Consider the following 20,608-nt stretch of genomic DNA (forward strand, 5'->3'; position numbering starts at 1 on the left):
TAGTGACTGTGATTAAGATCAGGGTACCATGAATCTAGTAGCTGCTGCACTCAGCCAGCCCATCTATCCATATTAGACTAAATTACTATTAAGTACTACTTAAAAATTCCTTCATTCATCAGTTATCACTGAAATACAGAGAAAGGACATACTGACATACTTTGAAATCTTACAAACTATTTTGGAAAAGGAAATAAGCCATACCTTCCATAGGAGACCTTCATATCGTCTCAGGGGTTTGTTGACAACCTGCACAGAAATTAAAGCTCATATAGGAATAGCTTCAACTAGACAGCCTTGGCATTTTAAATTGATACAAAAGTTCTTACCTTTCCAGTTTTACCTGCCAGTATCAGTTTCATTTCTGCACCTTGGGCTAGATCAAGGGGTGTCTGATCTGTTTAGTCACAAGACAAAGCAGAAGAATTTGATGCAAATAATGATGTACTTTAAAATAATTAACACTCTTTACACATCAGTTTGGTCTCCAAGCATCTACACTTACTTGGAATTGGGGAACATCACCTCCTCAGGGGCAGAAGACTAAAAAAAGGTATTGAACTTTAAGCACTGCATTGCTCATCAGAGTTCTACTAACTGCAGAGAGCCCAAGCCCTTTGTCCTTAATGATGTAAATTTGTTTTTAGCTTCCATATATAATAACCAGTTTAGGACACTCATAAATACCAAGACAGAGGCATCTTTAAACAGAGGGCAAGAACACAGTTTGCATAAATAACATCTGTATCAAGTTTTCTGCTTTTTGGTTTCATTAGAAGCTTTCTTCTGAGGAGTCACTTTGTGTTGCCACAGTTTCAATCTTGCCTTTTTTTTGTTACCTGTGTTCAACGTTTAGCATCAAGAAAACAAAAGCCAGGCACACTTCACTGTTAACATAGTCAGTAAATTTTCCAGAAATGGATAAGTTTGGGAAAAAAAAAAAGGACATACATTAAGTATTTTGCTACAGTTCCTCAGCCTCTTGCAATCTAGTCACCGATTATCTTTCTTTATTAGTGACACAAACCTTGTAAAGCACTGTAGGATTTTCCCTGAACACTGTGTAATAAAGCAACACAGTTTACAGAAAACGTTGAATTTGTGTCACCACTTAACATTTAACTAACACATTTTTCATCTTGTACTCACCATTTTTGTTTTTTATTTTAGGATCTGCTCCATTTTTTAGAAGCTTCAATGCACAGTGCTTATGAGCACGGTATGCTGCACAGTGCAAGGGTGTGTTCCCCATCTGATCTGTACAGTTGATATCAGGTGGCTTGCGCTTGTTTAACTGGAAAAAAAAAAAGTTCTGCTTATTTATCAGTTTTTCCCCCTCTCCAGATGCCATATTCTCTCTTTTGAAAATTAGTCGTTCTTAACTAGGATCCTTAGTGTAGCTCTGGCAACAAAGAGGGCATTGAGCAAGTGTTATGACAAGGGCAAGGACTGCAACAATCAAACAAGACATTCAGCTGGAGTAAGGAGCTTCAGTATTTTGCTTGTTATACCCCTTCCACCTCTGCTGCACAATATGAACACATTTTTCTGTTCAACTGCACACTGCCAGGGGAAGTTGCCCAGTACTGCAGTTCAGTCATTTATGTGCTAGAATGGCCCTGCCCAATTCTAATGTCAAAAATCTGCTGTTCTTCATAGAAGACTCCCAGGCACAGCACAGAAGTTAGCACAGGCCAGTGCCAAATCCAGAAAAAAATGCGCAGCCACCCTGTTTCAGAGAGTAAGAATTCTGTACTGAAGGGTGGCAGACCTGCCAGTTTCAATGCCAGATATCCTAGGCCATTTAGAGCTCCTAGTACAGGTAATCTGCTGCACAAACAGTTTTGCTGCATTCTGTAGTCTATTAAGATAAAAATAGCTATGTAACCAGGAAAAAACAAACTAACAGAAAAACAACACAAACTGTTACTTGTACACAATATAAATGTTTTGAGAAACTGACCCCTTCAAAGAGAAGGGTCATTAAGCATGACACTGCTAACTACCCTAAAACACCACGACACTTCTACTTAAATATGTGGCTACTGGATGTGTACATGGGGGTTGGACTGAATGGTCTGTAGAGTCCCTTCCAGCCCAAACCATTTCATGCACTGGTCCCTTCCAACTCAAACTGTTTCATGCACTATCAGCCACTAAAGCTCACAAGCAACAAGATGGGAGTGCCCTAATAGAAAGGCTAAGGTACTGATAAGCAGCCTTAGGAAACCAGAGTCACAAGGGCATGACAACAACTTTTGAGAAACTCGGTTTAAGTACTCACAATAGGCATATGCTATCTTAGAAAAAGTACTCCATAGTAACAGAATTCCCATGGCCACAATTTAACATCACTTGTATGTACTTCAGAAATAATCCTATAAAGGATAAACTACTATAGCTATTGTTTACAGATCAACTGGTAAGAGAACAAAAGTCAAAAATAGGGAGTTTGTGGAAGTAAACCCTCATTAACACTGTAGTCAAATACTTGCATTCCCGAGGACTCCTAAGCTTCAGCTCTTTCCAACCAGCTGTTTCACATTTACTTTCTCTTCCAACTTCTTGCCTCCACACCTTTTAAGCCTATGCTTTCAGCACCTTATGTCATGTTACAAGGGAGTCTTTGGAAGATCATACATCATACATCAACTCACTGGGATAAAAATCTCTCCAGTCACATCAGGAGATGTACAGTAAATTTTTGAGCACTCACAGGAAGAATACACTGGCTTTGCCTCAAGTAGACTAAAAAGCCCGAGTTAAGATTCAGCAGCTGAAGATCTAACTTCTAGTAAATAACATGTTCTGATGTTAGGTGTCACAGTAAAAGTACGTGTAAGCAGCTGAAGTTTCATGAGCATAATAATTTGTTAATAAAAAAATTTAAGTAGGAGCAGAAAGGCCTGAACAATCAGCAGACAAATTACAGGGAATTGTGGAGCTAAAGGGCAGTTCTGAAGAGCTACACAAATCCGCACAGAGGTATGAACCTACGGGTAGGAAAGTCAAAGGGGTTTACACCATAGAGTTGTAAGTGTATTCCAAGGAACAACTATTAATAATTGACTTAAAACTGACTCCAGGTCAAAAATGTGACAATACTTCGAAAAGTTTTAGAAGTCAATATATAGCTGTCTTTACATATACAGAGCTCAAAGACAGTAAATATGAAAAAAAAAATCACTTAGGAATAAAAACATTCACAGAGAGAATTACATGCTCATGGATAGTTAAATGCCACATGAGAGAAAGCAGAGTTCTTTAATGACAGATTTTTATAAGGAGTCACTTTTTTCTGATTCTTTTTTCACATCAGCTTAAAAATTAGTCAGCAGACATTTAAAAAGTATTGAAATTATCTGAATCAAGAACAGATCACTTATGTCAGTGTATTAATTGCAATTAGTACAATTGTGCAGTGTATAAATGCACTATTTTTCCACACTTTAGATGCTGTGTGCAGCTCTGGTTCTCTGTCCCTTTCAAAGAGCACAGTACAAAAATGCCCAATAATAAAGTTACAAGGATGACCAAAGATTTAACAAGAATTTCCAGGCAAGGAGTTAGAAAGACAAGTGCTCTTCAGGCTAGAATAAAAAAAATTTAGAAGGGGGAAGTAAATTGTGAACAGGTGTTCACTTCAGGCTTGTAGGCAAAAAAAAAAAAAAAAAAGAAAGTCAAATATCCCAATATACAAATCTCTCATTTGTGAATTTTGATGCCTGAAAAGGCATTATTAAAAGGTGCTAAGTAGGTAGAAACCGTTCCATATTGCATGTCTTAGTTCCAAGGACACCCTTCAGGAGTCTCTAAAGCTTGAGTTTAAGCACTGGGACTATGCTTCAAAACCCAGCTGGATCTGGTCCTGAGCAACCTGTTCTAGTTCATTCTGCTCCTCCAGCAGGAGCTGGACTAGATCACCAGAGGTCCAGAGGCACCCTCCAGTGTTTCTGTGATCTGCTTCTGCCACAGCCTTACTATGCCACCACACTGTTCATCTGGGATTACTGTGAGTGTGCACACACACACATACAGTTTTCAATTTCTGCTCAGCATGAAACGGCTGTGCAGATGACTGCCCATTAAAAACTACAATGGATGCTAATGACAAAGAGCTTGCTTTCAAGACTAGACAGACCCCACTGTGGTGAAAATCTAGGCATCCATGACACTAACGTATCCACAATAACATAATAAGCTTATCTCAGCAGACCACAAACCATTACACTGCTATTTACAATTAACTAGGTAATTTTTTCAAAAGTATTCAAAAACACGAAAGAAGTTGAAAACCATTGGTTTTGTTACCTCCAACAAAGAGGAAAATCCTTGAGGGTTCAGCACCTTACCGATATAACATGGGGCACAGCACTAATATTCCAAAGTTACAGCCTTTGAAATGCAAACACAGTCATATTTTGTTACATTAGGATTATGGACTGAATCACTTGACTTGAATTCTTACCAAGGCAGTCAGTTTCCCTGTTTCCCCCTCTCTTGCTGCTCCTAAGAGGAGCTCTTCCAGCTTCCTTTCTTGTGTCCTTTCCACTGCTATCAAAAACAAATTAATAAAAGTAAGGTCAGTCTCAGTAAAGTACATATGAAGTACAGTAATCAAAAAACTATAGCAAAGCAAGCCTAGAGAAGCCAGAGTTTGCATTATTATTTATTTGGGACAGGTATAAATAGAATATTTACTCAGAAAAGTCTGTGTCAGTGCAAAAATAAGTTCAAAGCACATAGAATTTGACAAGATGTACAAGTTTGTATACATATACACACATACATTATTATTTTTTCAACTCTTAAAACCAAGCTCGCTCCCTGTAGAAAGGAAAATGGGAACTGTGCAACACCCTCATCTCAGATCTTCTCTATGGTCTTTTCAGCTTCTCTTCTTATCATCCTACCAAAATTTTATTCTTGTCTAATGATTCAGCAGATGAACAGTGGAAATGAGTTATTTGCGGATTTGCATGTAGAATCAAAAGAGAGATCACTTCTTACATGCAATCTGTGGTAGTGATCACAGAGTCCACCAGTATTTAAGAGTATTACATAGTAATACCAGGAAGCAACAGTTTTTCAACTCTCCAAAACTATAATCAGTGAACTAGATTAGTATTTGGACACCATCTGCCTCATCTCTGACACCTGTGAGGCCATGGAGGAAACAAGAGGAAGGGTTTTTATTTTTTATGCCTTTTGACACAATGTCTAAGATGGCAATAGCAGTCCTAAATCTGATCTGTAACTGGGTCACCTTTGCAAACTCTTCAGAGTTTTGCTCTCTAATGATTTGGTTGACACAAAGCCATTTACTGTTCTTGAGTTCTGCCTCTTCCAGCAAGCCAAGGCTTTCACTGCCCATGTACCACTCAAAGCTGTAGCAAGGCTTGAAGTAGGACTGAAATAGCTACCTGAGTAATGCTATTTGTATTCATAATACTTGAGTCACAAAAACCCCACTTATCAGTACTGCTGACAAGAACCAAAAACTATTACTATTTTCTCTCTAATAATCAAATCTAAAAAGAAAATTCAACTGAGCTTCTGTAACTTGCAGGGAAATAAACCAGCTTTTAGAATGTACACATGTTAAAAACCCCAAAACAAACTTTGACCTATTAAAGTTACCTTCCAACATATTCCTTATGTCTTTGTCATGAGTAACTTCTTTTGCAGTCTCTCCACTGCCATTAACAATAGAAGGATCAGCATTGTGTTGCAAGAGTAACATCACCACCTCCTGAAAAACAATTTGAAAAACACTGCTTATCTGTCTGTGTAACTGCAAGGCCACAATCAAGTTTTCCAGCCATTGACATCCTGTAAGATGAGCTTTGTAACCAACGGCTTCTCACCACCGCTGGTTTCTTACGAAAACAGGAAGGGATGTTTTAGAGAGATTGAGGAGTGAGACTGACAGCAACCTTTTCTCTCCCATCAGTCAGGCTGGAGGAACCAACAGGAGGTACAGCTGAACAGACTGACCCTGAAAAGCTGGTGTACCTGGTGTGAATGCTGAATTTGTCAGATGAAAATTGTACAACTGGCTCTTTTGACAATACAGTAAGTAGTCACTCCTTCTGAAGGGCCAAGATGTTACCCACAGAAGCAGTACTAGTTTTGGAATGGTGGCATGGGGGGGAAGGAGAAAAAGAAAAATCACACTAGTGTTGCATTACACAGGCCTATAAAAAGCTCTTTAGCTCAAATTGACTATGAAGAAACAGCATTTCCAGATACCAAATGGGACTGTGTGTCCTAATTTAAGAGATTTCTTTCCCTCCAGAAGCTACTAAGATTAAAACAATGTGGTTTCTCTCTGCGGTTTTTTTTTTGGACAGAGTTATACAAGCTAGGCAATGTGCCTAATCCTTCTGAACACACTGTACCAAAACAGACAATAAGTCATTTTTAGACACTGTAAAAACATCTTTTTGAAGTGATCTTATTGCTAGCACTTTCTTAATAATTCTATAAGTGAGACTTAAAAAAAGCCACCATACTTTACCTTACGTCCTGTGAAAGCAGCACGATGGAGTGGAGTGTCCCCCATGTCATTCAGCACATTCACATCTGCACCAGCCTAAACAGCAAGACCAAAAGATATCTGAATGTCCTTCCAACAGGAACTACACAGCTATTCCCTCTGACTGGGGGGAAGGGGAGACAGGATACTTAGGCAGACCTTGTGACAAATCAGATCAGAACTGTAACACGGTTATCCTGGAAACAAAGATAAAGTATGTAGCCAACATTCTCTCAATTGTTTCAATAAAGAAAAGCCCCCTGCATTCTTCCAGGCACACTTTAAAAGAAGAGGGTACATGAAAAGTAAGTTTAATACAAGGGGTGTGGGCTGTTGTTGTCTTGGCTTTTGTTTGGCTTGGGTTGTTTGGGATTTTGTAGATCTTCCCATCGAATCACTCTTCCTTTTGTCACACACTTTCTCCATCCCATACCTTTTCTCTGAAAGGAGGAGTGTTTGCCACACTGCCCAGGCACTCTGCCAAGGACCCAAGAAATCCTATACTTCTTTCATTAAGTATTTCTCCTATACTCTCTACCTAACCTCTCCAAGGGTCAAAGAGAGGGCAGGGTATACTTAACTTCATCACATATGTTTATATCCCATGATTTAGCCAGGTCACTGCTGCCTGCCTAAAGTTAACTGATGAACCTGACTGGTTCCAGAGCTCTGCTTCTGATAACGCCTCCTTCTCTGCACAAGTACACAGACACACTTATACATGCCTAGCTTTCAGAAGTGCACAGCCTCACTTATTTCTCACCTTGTTCTTTAAATAATACCTTTTCAAGAGGCCTATCAAAGGAATTAAATGTACAAAGTCGCATATACTCTTCCAACTCTTGAAGTTGGAGACTTGAAACATGCATTAAGTGATAAAACTTTACCTTTTTCTTTAAGTAGCCCACTTGAGTTGAAAATGGCATTATTTACTGAGCAAGTGTGTAGGCTAGAGAGTAATTTCTCAAATCTCAAATTTCCTTCCTCTTTTAAAGTCTGGATTATGCTGGCAGCTTTTATTCCTAATGAAATTCAAGTTTAGGCTAGCTTGGCACTTGAGCCTGTTTATCACACTCCTGCCATCCAGCAAAATCTTTCAAATATGAAATAGGGTCTTATATAATTAAGGTTGACGCTACCATGAGAGCAAAAAAAAAAAAAAAATTCAGTCAGAAACTACATAGTCACTGCATTTGCAGTTGTTATGCAAATACAAACACATCAGTTTTGATGTAATAATGAGTCAAACTACATTAGCCTGTGCCTGAAAGAAATACATACAAGCTGCTTCGCACAAAATTCTGTGCATACTTCTATGCACAATATAGAATTAGATAATGCAGCTTTTTTTGGACTTGAGACACCTTAGCCTTTTCTACAGCTCAGTAACTGAAGTTGCCCAAGCTTAAGTACTTTATGTACTACAGTAAACTAATCAAACTGCTGAAGTCATTGCATTACTAGTATCACATGCTGGTTTATTATACACAGATACCCACTAAGCTTCAGAAAAACTGAGCTTTCATGAGTGCATACCTGTATACTGCAGGTCATTAGTTCCTACATGCAGATAGCTACATTCCAAGAGAAAACCAGCTAAATACCAATAATTGTAAAAACTGCTCAGAGTAAGGGCTATATGCAACTGTATGTCACAACAGTTATGTCTATGTTACTGTAGGAGCGCCTCTGCCTCTCTGCGAAGCCTCCTTTCTTCTGTGACAAAAACCTGAAGAAACACTAGCTGCTTCTAGCCTTACACAGAGAGGAAAATAGATATATACCTTCAGCAAATCCTCTACCACAACAGCATGTCCAAAGTAGCAAGCAAGGTGAAGAGGTGTCCAACCCATATTAGACTTACTTCTGCCTAAAAGACAAAACAGGTAAATTAAGTTCTGATCACAGTACAAAAGAGATATTGTTGTGTGCTTAGAGGTTGCCATGGATGACCATTCTTCACAGTAGCAGAGGAACAAAGAGGCTGGAAGCATCAATACTACTCATATTATTTAAATTACTAAATTGGGAGGCAGTTTGAGAAAGGTGGATTCAAATCTAAAAAAACAAAACAAAGCAAAACACCAAGACAAACTAACAAACCCAACAAAATCAACCACAAGAAACCCAAACAAAAAACCCCCACAACCTTCTAAGAAGGGAAAAGTCATGTCACCTGGCTGAGAACAAAACTTTTCTTTGCATGTAACAGCTTTCAACACTAGCAAGAAACTTCAGTTAGTTTCATTCTTCATTCACTACAAAAATGGCACACGCAAGCACATTTTTCTCTTGTTTATCAAAAAACTCTTTGGTTTGCACAATTTCATTTTCTTCACACAAATGAGAGGTAAGACAATCCATCTTTGAAACAAAGGCTTCAAAATAAAATAGGTGGAATGACCTAAGGTTGAGGTTTTTTTGTTGCCTTGCGCTTTACTGAGTTTTAACAAAGACAGCCTGAGTAATGTGCTTTGAAATCTTTAAGCACAGCAAAACTTATGCAATCATCTACAGCTCTAAGTTGCAGAATGATAAAGCACAGACAGGAAGCAAGCACAGAAATGACCATGCAAAGGAAAATCTGATTTATGCTTTAAAGAGTATTTAAAACATGACCTAGAGGACTGGCTGTATGAAATTCAACAACTCTCCTACAAACATTTATTTAAAAGCAAGATATTAAAGCATTAAAGATTACTGAAGTTAATAACTCACTTTACTTTCCAACTGGAATACTCAACTGTATAAAGCAAAGGCAACCTGTGCTTTGTTTTTACTAAGCAACACACCCACAGCATTAGAGTGTCACCTAAAACCTACCATTTTTTATTTGGAAGAAAAACAAAAATAAGGTAGCAGAAATTGTTTTGAAATCACTGCCATCATTAAGTTTTCTCCTGTCATATAAGCTCAAGTACTGAGGCATGGAACATATAAGTTTGCCTTGAGGAAACAAGCCACAAGCACAAGGAAAATAAACTGTTCATCTTGAAAGTTCATCATCTTTTCTGTTCTCATATTAAAAATTAACATTAGAATGTGGCTCAGAGCTGAAATATTTTCCCATTTCTTATAACTGTTTCCAGCTAACATTCCTGTCCTTTTTGACAATTTCTTCTGTAATTTGATTCTCTTTCTTCTTAATTCCTGTTGTTCCCAAAACCAGATTTAGATCTTTCCCTCATTACAGTCTGGCCTACAACAGAGCTCCCACCTATGTCATCGATGGGCCAAAGTATCACCAAAGATAAACACTGTGTGGATAACTACCTCTGGGGCTATTTATGCTGGACAACATACTAAAGGGACTACACTCATCCCTCAGTCCAGTAGGGAATAAGGTTCATTCAAAGAATACAAAAGAGATCTGAGCTGCACTGAATTCATACAATTAGCCCAGAACAGTCATTAGTTAACAGCACTGACAAGACGGGGTTGCTGCCAAGGAATTCAGTCATGAAAAAAAATAACCAGGAACCTGTCCAGATTTGTAGTCCTTACTGCATAAAGTAAGAAGAGGCCCTTGTCCTGATCCACTCTGAATGTTTGCATTTCTGATGTTAGCTGACCATTTTTTTGTCAAGCTTTTGAGGTGTTACTTCTCTTCAAAGTAACCACAAGTGTTTGTACTTTATTATTATTTTAAACCATGACACCATTACACTAGGGCAAATGCAAGGATAGGAAAGGAGAAATAATGTAATTGCAGCAAAAAACATAACTCCTCTCCCTCTTACACACAGTTCTTTGCTTTAATGCCAGTTAACTCCAAGTCTCAAGTGCTACCATTTGCTTAGAGAATGGAGACAAGGTAGGCAATCATTTTCCAGCTGTGGGCTGCTAGGCCACTGTGCAGTCATTCAAATGTGTATTTTGCCATAACACACTACTGACCATTAACCTTACCTTACAGAGTTTTCACTTTGCAAATTCCTAGATATGCTATTTTCTTGTATTTAAGAAGAATGAGCCAACAAGAGATGGCCTTAGAAAACTTTATTTTGTATAAAACCTGGCTTTGGTACTGTTTTAATGCAGATTCCTTCTTTCCAAATCAGTGAACTGAGGAACCCAAAAAGAGAAGTTCAGATCATTTGGCTGGATTTCCCTCAAGCAAATCCTGCTTATCTGTGAGCACTGACTGGGTAGAATACAGTCACAATACAGCAAGTACAGGAAGTCTGAATTTATTTTCTCTTCCTTCACTTTGGTTGAAATTGTGATGTTTAGGATCACTGTTGTCAGACTTGACACTTAGGAATATACAGCACACAGCCTCAGATATATCTCCCATCTGAAAAGACAAGGAGAAGATGTGAAAGATAGGCTTTGACACCCAGGCACTTCAACTTGCCAGACTTATGGCTACCAAGGCACACCCTGCAGGAAATTTACACCACCTCCAGTACAGCCTCCCACCTGCTCCAGAAGCACTTAATTGCAAGCCAAGAGGCACTGCTGTATCAGATGCAAAAAATTCCTGAAGGAACTGCTACGGCACTGAAGCCATTCCCCATACCCTGACTTTCTAGGGACATCTATTACCCAAGGTAATGACAGAAGCACAAGAGGCTGTCAGGAAGAGAAGGAAGATTAAGGGTTGCAAAAAGACAGTCTACAGTGTGTACTTTAGTTAATCATCAGGTTGTTATGCAATTACTATCTGGTGGTACCCAACAGATCAGAACTTGTAGCAAGACATAGTGGTTTGGCTAGTGAGGAGGCAGAATGGCAGGGCCAGTTATACAGCAGAGGCTGTTTGGCCTGAATTTGTCTTAAACTGTTTCCAATGGAATACTCTATGGGAGCAAAGTGAAACCTGTCAGTCCCTGAAAAGTGACAGCAGAAGAACAGCAGATTTAACTCTGAAGTTTCACATGACTAGAGCAGTTCCCCCAGATACACTAATTACACTCCTGTGTCCTCTGACATTTAGAAGAATTGAAACTTCAAAAGCAGAGATTTCACAGTGAACAAAATCCATATTTGGAACTAGTTTAGGTTAAAAATAATATCACAAGCACATTCCCTCTAGCTTCCTAAATCTCCCATTAGCAAGCATTAACTAGCTGGCATGTACTGCTAAACTTGAAAAACAGCTAAGCAACATCTTTCATTTCATTACCCAAGACTCTATGTTGCAGATTTTCTGACCAGAGACCCATATATATAGATGATATAATAGATGGCAGATTATGCCATTTCATTACACTTTCAGATTATGAGTAAGAACACATCAGAGGCACTCTGAAACCTCTTCTAAGCACAGGACAATTCACAAACTTATTTATGGGTACTGTTGCATGAATCTTAAGGTACTTTTATTCCAATTGTTTAGGCACTACATATCTTGAATATTCACCAAAGATATACTTTTGAGGGTGGAGGGCTTCAGTTTCATCAAGGTGTATTTGGTTCCCCTTTAAATTATGGACTAGCCCTCTCCAAAGATGAAGTAGCAAGGCCTTGAGTTTCACAACTTCTTTTTCTGAGCTGAGTACATTAACCATTAAAAAAACACAAACATGGCTGAGTAGCCAAACAAAACAATAAGTAAGCTGATGATTAAGAATGGGACTTGGGAAAGGGATAGAGTTTGTTCAGGTAACAGGAATCCCTGCCCTCTAGGGCAAGGTGCTCCCTTCTGCTATGGTTGAGAGAAGCACAGTTGATCTCTCTCCTCCTCCTGTGTAACACTTTCTTCTCAGTGCTGCTAAACAGTTAAATGCTGAACAATGGAATACCAGCCTGGATAGAAAGAGTGGGATTCACATCCACATCCTGGAAGCAACCAGAAATGCACTCATGAAAATAAAAAGAAATACAAAGATACTAAAATAACAAAGAAGTAAGCTAGCCTGCAATTGCTAGTAAGCTTGCAAATCTAGTCCCAGTTTGAAGTTTTATGCACAGCAAATTGCTGAGCCACACCTGTGTTAGTTGCATACAGGAAAAACTTCAGTGATGGCCAAGGACCCAGAGACAGACGAAGAGCAGTCTTACTTTCTTTTCTCAAGTAACACAGTATTCTGCTACAAGTAAGAAGTATGTATTTGTCCCAAACCTTTTTGCAAGTGGCAAGAAATATAATGCCTCTACTGAGTGATAACAAAATATGAGCCTAAAAATACCCCAAAAATAAAAAACCCTTATGCTGAGCAGAGCACAAATGACTGATCTGATCCAATCTTCTCTGCAGCTCTGATGAAAGCTATTTACCCCCCTGAATAATCCCTGGGCACCACAATCTGTTTTGTTTGGTATTCTAAAGCTTCAAAGCTGGCATAATCATGAACACAGGCAAAAAGAGGTGCTGATTCTTTGTCTTGTTGACACTTGTAGTGTCTGTAAATTACACTGTTTTTCTGTACATTGCAAGTATCAATACTCTTTTATTATCTCTCCCCTATGCAAATATGCCCTTAAGTCACAGTGCAAAAGCTGTTTAAGTGGGTTTTTTATTACTTTGCCGAGCACTCCAAAGAAAGCAAGATTATACTATCACTATCAGTTTCACTACACATGACTTCAATAGCAAGATTATAAGCATTTGAAGAAGACTACTAACCTTTACAGTTGATATCAAAGTTTATTTCTCCTTTGTCCAAGGTATCCAACAGCTGTTTAACTTCTTCAGCATTTCCATTTCTAGCATCATGGAGAAGCTGCTGTTCTGCTTCCGTAGTCATCTCTAACAAAAGATACAAATCAGTTAAACTGCTGTATGTTATGGCTTAAAATTACATCACTTTTCACTGTTATGTAATACTAACCCTGGTATGAGAAAGATAACAATTCTCTCTGTGGAACACACTTAATGCGCAAGCTGTTGCAACAGTCCAGCACTCAGGCTACTAAGAAGCATTAAAATTCCTCATACAAAGCAGTTAAATAACCAAATACCCATGTTTTCTTGCTTCTCTGTTTTCTAGGTTCTACAGGTGGCTTGGAAGTTGAAACTCTATGCCACAAACAAGGCTTGCTTTGCTACAAGCATAACCAGTAAGGTCCTTACAAGGCTTTCACCCTTATCCCTCAAGGTTTCCAGAAGCAACAGGAATGAAAAAAAGAAAGTAGCTATATACATCCATTAACCCAAGTATTACCTGAGAATTAACCAACAGTGGTTTTGGCTGCCAACCCTAGGGAACAGAATGTCTTTGCATGGAGATCTCAGATACCCATCAGTGATTAGTATTATCATCTCTTGAGCCTGAGTATCTGAGGCCCTGCAACCTCAGCTTGAAGGGAAACTGGGGACTCAGACACTTTGTAGATTTGAGCTTATCTTTAAGAAATACAATAGTACAATATAAGGAAGTTAACACACAACTGTAAAAGATCACTAATTAATTCTAATCCTACCATTATTCTTGAACTGCAAAGGAAAAAAATGGTATTTATGTCTTTCAAAGAAGGGAGAAAGCAAAACCTTTTAACGTAACTATTTCACATCTCTCTACTAGATTGGGAGTCTTTGCCCTTTGGGCAAGCAATATCGCTACTTACCAGGTCTGTTGAAGAATACAGTTACTAAGTCATGTCTTAACCAATCTTTTTCCACACTGAAATTGCAATCTGGTTTGCCCTTTTTTTTTTTTTTTTAATGCCATTATAACAACTTCCAACTGCATGAAGTTTAACAAGCTCAAGTGCTGGACTCTGCATCTGGGGCAGGGCAACCCTGGATGTGCATATAGACTAAGGAGTGAGATGCTGGAGAGCAGCAGGGCAGAAAGGCACCTGGGGGTAGGTCCTGGTTGATGGCAGCTGAACACGAGTCAGAAGCACCCTGGCAGCCAGGAGGGCCACCAGTGTCCTGGGGGCATAGCCAGCCAGGCAAGGGAGGGGATTGTCCTGCTCTGCTCTGCACTGGAGGGGCCCCACCTTGAGTCCTGGGTATAGCTTTGGGCACCACAACACAAAAAAGGCATTAGGCTGTTACAGTGCCCAACGAAAAGCAATGAAGATGCTGAAATATCTGTAAGGGAAGCTTTATGAAGGGAGGCTGAGGTAATTTAGTCTGTTCAGCCTGAAGGAGACTGAAGGGAGACCTCATTTCAGTCTTCCACACTCTTAAGGGGGAAAGCAGAGGGGCAAGTACCAATCTCTTTACTCTTGTGACTAGTGACAGGACTTAAGGAAAAAGCATGAAGCTGAGTCAGGGGAGATTTAGCTTAAGTATCAAGAAAAGTTTTTTCACCCACAGGGTGACTGAGCACTGGAACAGGCTCCCCAGAAAAGTATACACAGCACCAAACCTGACAGTTCAAGAGGTGTTTGGACAATGCTCTCAGGCACATGGTGTGAACTCATGGGGCATACTGCATAGCACCAGGACCTGGACTTGATTCTGAAGGGTCTCTTCCAACTCAGCTTATTCTGTAATTCAACTAGATCTAGATACAGCATTGCCCTATTTAAATACACTGCTTTTAAGGGGTGTCAAGAAACTCTGTTTAAAAAAGCTTCAAAAGACTGTGCTGCTAGAGACAGTTTATTGCTGTTGAGACAATAGGCAAACAAGCGACTCTGTCCAAATTCAGCACCTTCAGTTCAGTATGTTCACCTGACACACTAGGTTTAACAAGTCCTGCAGTCAGTTTATGATTACTGGCCTCACACAGTTAGCTTTCCTATACTAGCAGAGGTTTTGATTGGTCCCACAAACTGTCTACACTCTGCTGTTCTGGACAGGCAGTTTGATTGCACCACACAGACTCACAGCTTAAATAGATGCAGGGAGTTCTTCCACTACGGTAAGATAAGAAGCCACTCATCAAGAAAAGAGACAATGAGAACACTGGGTAAGGAACAAAAAGCCTGTAACAGTGGCCGATCCTGCAATATTCAAGACTGAGGCAGAAATTAGAACAAGACAGACTGCCAAAGAGCTAACAATACAGCAGAGAGAAGTTTCCCTACCCTTTCCTCAATCAGCAAAGGCAGAGAGAGAATCTGTTTTCAAAGAATTAGACAAAGACTAAGCAAGTCCTTTCTAGCATATTTCAGAAGAACAGACTGGATCAGTCACCTGCAACCTACCACAGACACAGGATACAAATGCCTTCTCCAGAAGTCGTTAGTCAGCACTCTTGCTCATGCATGCTTTTCAGTTCTACCAGAAAACAAAACAAAACACAACAGTACTAGTTCTTCTAGCAGTCCTTTGAGCCCTGAAGCTACTTTCTCCTTTAAATAGGGGTCTATGCACTTGTGGAGGCAACACAGCACAGTTTATTGTTACTGAGGCAGGTATAATTTTCCTTAGTGAATCAGTTCTAGCAATGTCTAGAGAATGACCAAACCCATGCATGTTAATGTATTATCAGCCTGTAATACTATCTCTGAAGCTGAGCGATACAGTTTCAGTAGGACACAGAATGCAGCACTGAGAATCACACAGACCAAAGATAACAGGACAGACTCATTTTTCTGGCTTAGCCATGATTTGGGGGAAGAAAAAAAGCAAAGCTCATAGTTCATTTTCACCCCCTCCCACACAACATTGCTTTAGCCATGTCTCAGATGAGAAACACACTCCTATCATTACCCTGTATCATTTGTCAACATCCCACATACTTAGCAGGTACGAATAGCAATGGACTTTCAACGCATTAAGAACAGGCTGTTTCCATTCGATATTGACAAGAAGGAAGAAAAGACTTTGGGAAAGAAACCAAGACGCTGATTCAAATAAACAACTCTTGCATGCAGCAAGGCCTGTTATGTACATGAGCAGAATCTTAAACAGCTTGAGCTACACAAGGTTCAACCACTATATAAAATTACTTGCATAGTTTCTCTACCACCGAATAGTTGTAAGGTTAAAATCAGTGATTTGTTTGTACTCTTACAGAATACATTAGCAATAGAGTAACATGCATAGTAACATGTCCCCAAAGACCTTGCTGCTCAGGCCCGGCCTCCAATTTCAAATACACTATGTAAGCCTGAAGCATGCAATGATGCAGAAGAATTACTGTCTGGCTACTAATCATACAAGGATCACTCACGTGAAAGTGTTTCTACAATTGGGGCTGGAAAGTGAATGCATGCAGTTACCCATCAGACAAATCTTGAAGAACATATAATTTCAGCTAATGAGCTAAATGACATGCCTTAACAAAGCTGGCAGCAAACAGACTCCTAACAGAACCTTTTATACCCTTGCAAATACTGTCTTAAGCAATAAGATTTTCTCTATAACAGAGATGAGAAACAACCAACAGAAGTTTGAGTGACAAATGGAAACATATCAATGCACAGGCATTCCAGTGGTGTGCATTTGCAGCTGTACCTTGTACACCCATATGCCTGTGCAGAGAGGTGTTTATTTGGTCCCATGACCCATCATGAAGAGCTCCAAAATCCCCACTCACCAGTTTTGAGGCACCAAGCCAGGCCATCAGCACTAAGGAAGAAACTTAATAGTTCAGTTTGGAGTTATTAGCTGAAGATACTACCAGCAGATTCATCTATACGGAGTGTGCTGCCTCTATGCAAATCGACTGGTCATTTGAAAGAGAACAAACACATCTTTCAGTCAGCCATGCTGCCATCATTACCTTATTCCATTAATCAGCTGGTACAGGTAAATTGCCTTTCCTGGCTCTATTTATGCCTTGTGGCCTTCAAAGGCTTGCATGGTCGTCTCCATAGCCACATCGTGACACAACACCACAGAACATTATTTAGCATCTCCTCTGCAGCTGAGATGTGACTGTAAGGCACTTCTGTTGAACTCATTAGGACTACCACACCAGTACTTCACTGCTAATTGAATCTTATCCTTTAAGAAGGTATAAAAAATAGCACTGAGATGCTCTGCTTTTATCTTCTCCTATGAGACCTATGCCAGAGTGATCCTGTCACGCTACTACAAGGTCTGTCTTCACACAGGGGTTGTTTCCAACACAGAGAACACAGGTTACTATTCTGTCTACATGCCTGCTTAAGAGAGTTTTGCAGAATACAACACAAAAGGCCACCTAACTACCTACATACAAGCTACCTACTACCTAACTTCTGGGATAAAGTTGAAGCAAAAAGAAAAACATCTGCTTTTCTCAGAGTGATCCACAAAGACCCAAAGTGACACTTTTGACTATGAGGCAGTACTATTTGTAAGACCCACTTGCTTTTGCTTTGATTTCTTCTCCTGCTGAATCCTCTAGCTATGAACACAGCCTAGAACAATGACAATACACACTAAGCAGAACATGAGTAGGTTTCACTCATACACAACTAGAAAACAGGAGAAGCAGTACTAGCACTGGCCAACTCAACATTAAGTCTCAGAGGCAGTGGCCACGGGTTGCACGGGAAGTCTTCTCATGATAAACAGTAAGGCTGGCAAAAAGCACAACGTTGTCTAGTATTCCAATAGATCTTCCTCTAGCAATGAAAATGAGATTCCTGTAGGAAGGGCTGATACTTGCTCAGGAAGATTTCTTACATGTCCTAGCACGCACACATTACGACGTGATGCTTGCAAAGAAGCAGGACAAAATGCACCAGACCGCACAAACAGACAGAACCTGTCCACAAACCCACACAACACACTGTACCGACAGGAGCTGCGCCAAGAAGAAAGAGTGCCTGTACTAGAAGCATGAGTGATGTTATCGAAAAGTAGTTGTTTCAGTCTTCGGGTAAAGGGTTGTAGAAGTAAGAAGCTGATCACGCTTCTATGACACAGTCTTCCTGTGAAAGCAGCACCTCTCTAAAATCCAGATACTGTTTGTTTAACAGCAATTAACACACCTGCAATAACACGTCTATTCAGCACCACTCCCAGGGCAACAGTATTCAAACTTATCCTCGTTCTTGGGCATCTCCTGGCTGATTTCCGCACATATTTTACTTCTGTTACATCAAAGACTTTCTGTCAGCCCAGGCGCTCCGAATAAGCTTACCCACAGCTCGTGCGAGATCTCACCCGGATCAGCAGGCAGGCTCGGTCCCGAGCAGTCAGAACTTCAGCAGAACCGCCGGAGCTCCCTACGCCCGCCTGGAACCGAGCGGCTGGTCCCGGCCCAGGTAATTAAACACTTTTAAGGCGAGTCAGGCTCTCGCGTCGCAGCAGCTGCGCTCCTTGCCTGCGGGAAAAGGTGCGCTCAGACCTGCGGGCACCGGCCAGCGCCGCGCCTGTTCCAGGGACGGAACAGCGGGAAGAGGAGGAGGCAGGGACACCCACGCACAGCAGCAGGCGAGGACACCGCTTCCCAAGGGCCAGAGACCACCCGGGCCCCCGCCTGCAAGGCCGCCTCTGCTCCGTGCCTCGAGCCGAGCCTGGCTTGGGGCCGTCCCCTCAGCCCGCACAACGGACTGCGGAGGGGGGAACCAGCGACACCCCCACCCCGAACACGCTCCCGGCGGCGGCGGGGCAGAGGCGCCCACGGCAGCAACAAAGCCAACGCGGGAGGGCGGCGCATCCCCCGCCGCGGAAGGAAACCCGCCCCGGGCGGGCTGGCCCACTGCCGGCCCGGCCTCGCTCCGGAGCCGCCGCCGCCGCCCCGCGCCGCGCTGCGCGCACCGGGCGCGGTCACATGTGACCGGCAGCGGCGCCCCGGCAGCTCCCCCCGCCGCGCAGGGCGGGCGGCGAGGGCTCCCGGCGGGGCGGGACGGGACAGGCTCCGCCCGTCCGCCCGCCGCGCCGCCCCGTGACCGAGACCGGCACCGGCACCAGCGCGGGGGCCGGCCACGGGGGTCCGGATCTGGCCGCAGCCCGGTGGGAAAGCCGGGAGGGGTGAGGCAAGGTCCTGCCGAGGGCGCTGCGCCCACGCTTTTGGAGAAACGGGCCCGCAGCCGGCGCAGCTGCTCTGCCCAGGGAGGGACAGTGACCCTCCTGCGACCCCGGGGCTGCCCGCTGCGGTTTGGTGTCACACTCGCTTCGGTAGTGCCCAGCGACAGGACGAGGAACAATGGCCATAAACTGTAACACACGAAGTTCCACCTCAGCATAAGGAAGAACTTTATGTTGAGGGCATCAGAGCACTGGAACAGGTGCCCAGGGAAAGTCCACGGAGTCTCCCTCTCTGGAGACATTCCAAACTCACCGGGACGCGTTCCTGAGTCACCTGCGCTGGGTGACCCAGACTTGGCAGGGGGTTGGGCCAGGTGATCTCCAGAGGCCCTTTCCAACCCTAACTATCCTGTGAGTGCCGCTTTCCTGGAGTGCCTGTCGCCGCCGCGGGTGCGCGGCCTCGGCTCCGCTTGCCCGGGGAGCGCCCCCGGCGGGGCGGGACGCAGACACCGACAGGAGTTCCGAGAGATGGGGCGGCAAACCGGCCTCAAAGAGCACTCAACATTGCGAGAGTGGTGCCTCGACAGAGGGGAATGTTAAAAACTACAATGTAACATTGGCTTTCGCATTTATGCATTAGCTTTTGCATGCTGGTATTGACCATAAATATTCGGATATAGTACAATGTATAATTCTATTTAGATGTTCGTTAGAATAACATAATTTATTAGTTTAAGCACGTACCATATAATTTATAGACATAGTGGTGTGATGAATGTATTATATCGTCGGCCTCAGCAAAAACACTAAATGTTTAAAATGCTTCCATGTGACTGAAAGAATGGTGGGAAACAATTATGTTGATTCCCACGTCTGCTGACTGACCTCTCTAAGAGATAAGTGACAAAAGCAGAACACCGGACAAGAACCGCAGAAGAATTTGTTAATCCCTTATCAGAGGATGTGGAACAACAGGATGGAGATACAAGAAGAAATAAAACATATTTCACAGGATGTCATGCAGAAAAGTTAGAGTGTAAAGAAAACAAACCAGAGTTCCTGAAACATCAAAAACTCACAAGAATGTCTGAATAATGTATGAAGCACATGAATATGTATGTACCTCAGTAATGTAACAGTATAAAGATCACACTCTCTGACTTTAGTGCTTTTTGGCCAAATGCCAAGGGCACCCCAGCACTGGTTAATTTTTTTTTATCCCTTATTAAACTTAAAAAAAAAAAATCCCCAATTGCAACTCTCATTTTTCACAGGCTAACAGGGTCTTTTTGGAAATCACTTTGGTAGCCTGTACAACT

General features: G+C 41.7%; 1 protein-coding gene across 2 annotated transcripts in view; it reads right to left on the reverse strand.

Moving 5' to 3' along the window:
• OSBPL1A (oxysterol binding protein like 1A) overlaps positions 1-18,992 on the reverse strand; it is a 75,896-nt gene extending 56,904 nt beyond the window's left edge. Inside the window, exons 1-10 of one of the 2 annotated variants that reach the window (XM_033082827.2) lie at positions 18,745-18,992; positions 18,483-18,642; positions 13,110-13,232; positions 8,323-8,408; positions 6,521-6,595; positions 5,641-5,752; positions 4,469-4,554; positions 1,150-1,294; positions 330-397; positions 205-249 (exon numbers count right to left, since the gene is read on the reverse strand). In XM_033082827.2, coding sequence (XP_032938718.1) covers positions 205-249; positions 330-397; positions 1,150-1,294; positions 4,469-4,554; positions 5,641-5,752; positions 6,521-6,595; positions 8,323-8,408; positions 13,110-13,230 — 738 coding nt within the window. In that variant the 5' untranslated portion in view covers positions 13,231-13,232; positions 18,483-18,642; positions 18,745-18,992. Of the gene's footprint in view, positions 1-204; positions 250-329; positions 398-1,149; positions 1,295-4,468; positions 4,555-5,640; positions 5,753-6,520; positions 6,596-8,322; positions 8,409-13,109; positions 13,233-18,459; positions 18,643-18,744 lie in introns of both variants that reach the window. The other variant, XM_033082656.2, reaches the window with a different exon arrangement.
• Positions 18,993-20,608: the final 1,616 nt, after the last annotated feature.

Source organism: Catharus ustulatus, chromosome 1 (assembly GCF_009819885.2).
Source record: "Catharus ustulatus isolate bCatUst1 chromosome 1, bCatUst1.pri.v2, whole genome shotgun sequence".
Classification (NCBI taxonomy): Eukaryota; Metazoa; Chordata; class Aves; order Passeriformes; family Turdidae; genus Catharus; species Catharus ustulatus.